Raw genomic sequence first — 7,006 nt, forward strand, 5'->3', positions numbered from 1 at the left:
ATATATATATATATATATATATATATATATATGTATGTATGTATGTATGTGTATATATATATATATATGTATATATGTATGTATGTGTATATATATATATATATGTATATGTATGTATATATATATATATATATATATATATATATATATATATATATATGTATATATATATATATATATATATATATATATATATGTATATATATATATATATATATATATATATGTATATATATATATATGTATATATATATATATATATATATATATATATATATATATATGTATATATATATATATATATATATATATATATGTATATATATATATATATATATATATATATATATATATATATATATATGTATATATATATATGTATATATATATGTATATATATATATATATATATATATATATGTATATATATATATATATATATATATATATATATATATATATATATATATATATATATATATATATATATATATATATATATATATATATATATATATATATATATATATATATATATATGTTTGCCTCCAAGAGGTAAACAACAGACAAAAAGAAAGAAGAAGAAAGAGAGTTCTTTCCACGAGTGTACACACATTGTGCCCTTCATCTGTAACTTGGCCAGAATGTTTGGTTCAGAACAAAACACTTCCAGGAACACAGTTAAAGGCCCCCAACCCTCAAAGAAACAGAGTCAAGCTGTTGCAAACTTTTATTTTCAAGGCAAGAAACACTGACATTTCACTTTGTCATCCTCCTTTCCTCAAATGTGTTCTAGATGACTTTTATCACCGTTTTTCTCCTAATTTTTTCATCCTTTTACAGTAAATGTGTTGTTTTCCTCGTAATAAAGCCGAGTGATGGATGACAAACAAAAATGTTAATAGGTTTCTGAGCATTCATAAACCCTGATTATTGCCATCCTTTCTGCACAGATAAAGAATTATGTTCACAGCAAAGCAACGGTGACGGGGTTGGTAAACACTGTCATTTTATAAATAGATCATGTAGGCTGTGGTGTTGACGACTACTGCGAGTACGTTTATGACTTTATTCAAAATCAACTCTACACAACAGCATTAGGCAGTAGGCTAACAAAGGTATTTGCAACCGGTAAACACACTGAGGTTAAAAGAAAGAGCAAAGAAGGGACGAGCAAAGTGATTTTATTGAATATATTACATAATTTGACTTTTGAAGGACAAAATATTTCCAATGCATGGGAAACAGTTGTATCTGTGTTCGGTTGTTCCATGAATTCATGTTCTCATATAATTCATTACTTGGCGTTACTGCAGGGAAAGTAAACAAGTTCCATTTAAGTACAAACAAAAGTATTAGGAAAACATTGCTGAAAGCCAATGTCTGCCATCTGGCCCAATGGAAAGGATGTGAGTGCATAAGGCAGACAACACTGCGCAGGAGAAGAAGCACAGTGACAAAGCAAAAGGTCTGTTTTCCAGCCTCCATTATGCGAACAGTCTGGAACAGTTTAAGTCTGGGTTCACACAAAAACACTGCCAGTTACCGAGGTAAAGACACACCAACCTCCAAGAAATAAATATTTTTTTCCTGTTGAAGGGCACAAATGTTAACTGTGTGCAGACCAATGGAAAGCTGTTTTTATTCAGTATGACGGGTTTGTCTATTCTCTGCACTTTGAAATGTACTGGGACAGCAAGTATCAAGGGTTATTTTTGGACCACTTGTGCATATAATTAGTGTACTCATATGTTTTAAAGTGGTTCTTCTCAATAGTTTGACAACAAGAGATGAAACGTGAAAGGTGTTGCTCATAGTGTGGAGTTGGTTAAATCGGACTGAGAAAGAATTGTTAACGAGCCACCTGCGCTGTATGGGCCTGTATGACACCAGGTGTGGCTCATTAACTATAATGAAGGACATTTAACTTGGCCCTCTACTGTGTTGCAATGTTCGTCAACTCTTAAAATCAAGAAATGTCAAATTAATATCTTATCAGGCATAAAGGTCAAATAATGTTAAAGAGTATATTATCTATGATGAAATATGGCTTAATAAAAATGAGTGGACTCATTGGGTTTTGAGATTTGCTTAGATTCTAAGAAGTTTTTGGTGCATGTGTTTTGTGACTTTTTTAAGGGGTTTTAAACTACTGACCCAGAAATACTAATGACTTGCTCACATGCCTTTGTTGCATTGACACTAAAGGATCTATCACTGAATGTCAGTGGAGACACAAATAAGGGAGTAAAAACAGGAGAGTAAAAAGGTAATCTCTTATCTATTATTCAGAAACAAAGTTCTCAAGAGAGCTGTGTCAGAGAAAGAGAAATACAGATGGGTCAAAAAATGGGTCAAAATTGGCTTGAGGAAATAGTTAAAGGGCATTTTTCACCTTCCCAACAATAATCTGAGATGCATTACGTTTGCTTAGATAACTGACTGTTGGAAATTACTACATGGTTTCTCATTGAAAAGGTTTTGAGCTGCTTTGTGTACTTAAATGACAAACTGTTTATTTTGGTCTTCATACTGTTTCCATCCACTTTCCCCACATGAAACATTCCATTCTTTTTTAACACAGTTGCAGTGCAATTTCACTCCGCAGATTTCGCAGAGTCTGCAAAAGCATCCTTTGGGCCAATCGACCAGCAGCAAAATTGGACTGCAGTCAATAAGCCGCGGCCTCTAAAGGCCCACTGCGCACGACTTGCTCAACTCAGTCCGCAGAGCCCTCAAGCCCCTGCTGTTGCACAAAGCTCTATTGCTTGTTTATTAAAAATGTATTAATATTGAATGTGTCGCATGTCAAAATTGCACCAAATTCAACACTGCACATCCTTTTGCCCCAAGCAATAAACCCATTGAGTGTGAACTCCATCAGATGAACAGATATGCGAAGGACACACAGGCACACAGACAGTGATTCCTTTCTTTAGAGTTAGCTATACAAAGTGAAAACAAAAACTCAATGTCTAAATAAATACTTTTTGGGATCTTTCAGATGGGCGGTATTATTTCTTACAAATGCAAAAAGACGATTCAGTGAGTCAAACGAGCCTTTTGATGCAAGCAAGGAGGTAACAATTCTGAAAAGCAGTCGAATGACAAACTGATCGTCTGGTGTGGGAGAAATATCAGGGGAAATCTGATATTTTGTGTTAAAATGCGAGGTATGAAAGTTTTCCACACTTGGAAATGTGTCCAAGATGATCTCTACGAATGGTATGTGAGGAGAGTAACAGACCATACTGCGACCAATTAAATCCATGCGTCAATTCCCTGCATGCTGTGATGGACGTCCACCAACAAATGGCAGAAACATTTGGCCATTGATCCTTTCCACCCCCTTCCTTAAACTGCACCTATCAGATGAGTGAAACTCCACCCTTGATCATTTGTCTCACTATTTGTTTTAAGAAGTATATAATAGGATAAGAGGAGAATAAATGATTGTGTCAAGTGTTACGCAAGTCTTCTCTGGCCGTCTCATAACCTCTTTGTCAGATTTTCCAAAGCCTTATTCACAGATCGAGCGGTCCTGCTAAATGTATTCCTCTTCACAACTGGCGTCTGGGTTAAATGGCTGCCAGAGATCATTTTCACTTTTTTCCACACATAGCTTCCCCTACTGTTTAGCTTTTTCCACAACCCGCCTTCCCAATTTCAACTTGAGTTTCTTCTTGCACACATTTTGAGATGGTTGTTTGGAGAACAATCACCAGAAAAAGTGGTTGGTCTGTAAAGGCGATACATATTAGAAAAGGTGGAGGTAATATTAAGTATCGTACTTTTATGTTTGTTTTTGCTTTTTTGTGAGATAATATTCACGTTTCTTGATGCACTTGCTGTTAGTTAACAGCAGTTTTTGGATGATGCTCCCCCAGACAGTCATAATGATGACACCTTCAATTTATGTGACGACCTGACTGCAGCTTGCTAAAGAAGCCTCCCCTCCTCCCTCTCTGTCTCTCCATCTACCCCTCTCTCTCTCTCTCCACCCCCTCTTTCCTTCTTTCCCTCTGTTTTTCTCCAGAGACCTCCAGTTTTTAAACACCACACTGTTCTTACCTACTGGCCCTCTACCCCACGCACACGAAGAGAGAGAACCACAGGTAAGCTTTCTTGTGGAGGCATGGATTTGTGATTTCCTGTTTAATTATTACTGCTTATTTTTGCTTTCCGGATGGGATTATCAGATGTCACAGCTATGGTCCGTGGCTAGTGCTGGTACAGAGAAGGCAAAAATTACCAACGCATGAAACAAAAAACAAGTGGTAGAAGTCTAACGATTTCCATATTGTTTAAGGAGAACAGTGTATTTACTTAGATCTTACATATTTTTACAGATCTGCAGTGTATTTTTAGGACTGTTTCTTAGGTGTTGGTCACTTTAGAAAGCAATCTGTTGCACTTGGATCCAGTTTCTATCTGCATTCTTGTGTCTGGATTTAATTATCTGGTTCTGCAATGTCTGCAGGGTTGATGTTGTTCAGTCACAATCCTGAACTAGTTATATGTCTGGTTTTAGTTCATTCTCCTGTGTGTTTGCTTCATTGGATGAAAATCACTTTATTTAGTGTTTTATACTAAAAACATATGTTGAAGATCAGTGTAACATTTTGCATGTATATATATTGTGCACTCCAGGAACATCTGTGTTGCATTATTGCTCCCATTGCCAGTTTATGTTGAAATGTGACAAGTTGATAGATGAAGTGGTGGGAGTAGTGCAGTTTGGTTCAAGCTCCAGCTGTAATGATGTGGCTCGACACAGATAATTGAATCAAGGAATCTAGGACTTATTGGTCAACAATGGGTTGACTTGAACTCTTGACCAATTATATTGGGGCATTGTATTGTATTATAGTTATTTTATCCTTTAACCAATTATGCCACCAGAATTCTTACAATGAGGCTTGAACAAAAGAAATCCATTTATGTCTCATTTCTGTTGTTAACATTTTGTCTTGACCCCTCTAACCTTTACATCTTATTACATGCCTCCCCCTCCCTTCTGTCTGTTGGTTCCCAAGAAGTTATGTTCCCTCTCCATGCACCCCTCTTTGCCGTATTGGTCAGCGTAGCCCTGTGCCAGTATGAGGACTATGACTACCAGCCTGCTTCCATGCTAGGACCCTCAGGGCCCAACTGTGATCGAGAATGCGACTGCCCAATCAACTTCCCTACCGCCATGTATTGTGACAGCCGCAAGCTCAAGTTTGTTCCCATGGTCCCAACAGGGATCAAGTACCTGTACCTCCAGAACAACCAGATAGAAGAGATCAAGGCAGGGGTGTTTGATAATGTTACTGATGGACTTCGCTGGTTGGTACTTGACAACAACCAGATTACCAATGCTAAGATAGCAAAGGGCACCATCGACAAGCTCACAGCCCTGGAGAAGCTATTCTTCAGCAACAACAACCTGACAGAGCCAGTCATCCCTCCCTCAAAGTCCCTCGATGAGCTGAAGATGATGCACAACAAGATATCCAAGTTTCCCTCTGGACTCTTGGCGGACAAGGAGAACTTGACTTCCGTTAACCTTCAGCACAATAAGTTAAGTTCCGATGCCATCGGCGGAGCATTCAAAGGGTCGAAGAAGCTGCTGTCCCTGGATGTGAGCCACAACAAGCTGAAAAAGCTGCCAGCCGGAGTCCCTAGTTCACTGGAAATCCTCTACGCTGACTACAACGACATTGACAGTGTCGGTGCAGGATACCTGAGCAAGCTGTCCTCGCTGCAGTACCTGAGGATCTCCCACAACAAGCTGGTGGACTCAGGACTCCCTGCTGGAGTGTTCAATGTGACATCGCTGGTGGAACTGGACCTGTCTTTCAACAAACTGCAGTCCATCCCCGAGATCAACGAGCAACTGGAGCAACTCTATCTCCAGGCCAACGAAATCAACAGTGAGTGCCAATTGGCAATCTTATCTCTTGATGTCTATTTTTGGCTATTTTCTTAATGTTATGTGTATGATTAGTATGCCTTACCAACCCACACGAATAACAAAAGTGCTTACTTTTTTGAATCATTTTAATTGTGCATTGTTTATGGTTGCAAGCCTGTCTTTGCAGGTGCATTGCTATATCTTTGTCCATTATCGCCAATGACTGTCGGTCAGCAGAATAGCATGAAACCACAGGAATGTGTTTTGCATGCGTCCTCATACTAGTGATCAAAAACACCACAGGGTATCTTTAACCCCCAGTATAAGGGGGTTGAAAGGTATATAATAACTTTTGAGTATTTTGTTTTTCTGCCAACTTCCATAACTTTTTCTCCACTTTTGATTCTCTGTAGAGTTTGAACTGACAAGTTTCTGCAAGCTCATCACACCCGTCAACTTTTCCCACCTGAAGCATCTGCGTCTGGACGCCAACCAAATCACACCTGCCAGCATGCCCTATGACTACTCCACCTGCCTGCGCCAAGCTTCAGATATCATGTTTGAATAAGGACCTCCCTCAAATCAATAACCTTGCCATGACCTCCTTCTCCACAAGTCAGCCCAAAGCCTTCTGGGTTTCAATGGCGTAATATCCCCTTCTGTCATAGTACTCAGATGTCCTTGCATATAATAAGTACTATGCAAATGTACTGTAATGACATCTTCATCAATTAAATATATCTTGAATGAATCAAGAGCTGGGTAAATTTGAGATACAATAGATGAAAGGACAAGTTCCAACATATTTTGCCAAACGTGCAGTCAGATTTTTTTAATTCATTAGGCGTCAAACAAGTATTTGACTCTAGATATAAATGAATATTCTTATTGTTCAAATAAACATGAAGGCAAAAAAAAGTGGAAAGAAATATAGAAAATATTAAAAGGACCAAAAGTTCTGTATATATAAATGTATTTACATGCTTTGATTGAAAACACACACTTTAAACATTCCAAACTTGTATTTGATGATATTGAAGAAAGACACAATGGAGTAAACAATGGCTCCAATGTCTCAATTCAATCATCATTTTGTTGTCTGTATTGTAT

The 7,006-nt window shown here is 37.5% G+C and overlaps 1 protein-coding gene across 1 annotated transcript; it reads left to right on the forward strand.

Annotated features, from left to right (window-relative positions):
- The first annotated feature begins 5,041 nt into the window (after positions 1-5,041).
- On the forward strand, positions 5,042-6,693 carry lum (lumican). The gene is made up of 2 exons (XM_076111847.1): positions 5,042-5,915; positions 6,310-6,693. The coding sequence occupies exons 1-2, from the start codon at positions 5,042-5,044 to the stop codon at positions 6,462-6,464; spliced, it is 1,029 nt and encodes a 342-aa protein (XP_075967962.1). The 3' UTR covers positions 6,465-6,693.
- Positions 6,694-7,006: the final 313 nt, after the last annotated feature.

This window comes from Anarhichas minor, unplaced genomic scaffold (genome assembly GCF_050575085.1).
Source record: "Anarhichas minor isolate MPS153535 unplaced genomic scaffold, ASM5057508v1 ptg000045l, whole genome shotgun sequence".
NCBI lineage: Eukaryota > Metazoa > Chordata > Actinopteri > Perciformes > Anarhichadidae > Anarhichas > Anarhichas minor.

Excerpts from the sequence above, each read along its gene's own strand:
- lum (XM_076111847.1), top strand. The coding sequence starts at position 5,042 with ATGTTCCCTCTCCATGCACCCCTCTTTGCCGTATTGGTCAGCGTAGCC. Across the intron at positions 5,916-6,309 it reads CCAGGCCAACGAAATCAACA|AGTTTGAACTGACAAGTTTC; the intron begins GTGAGTGCCAAT and ends GATTCTCTGTAG.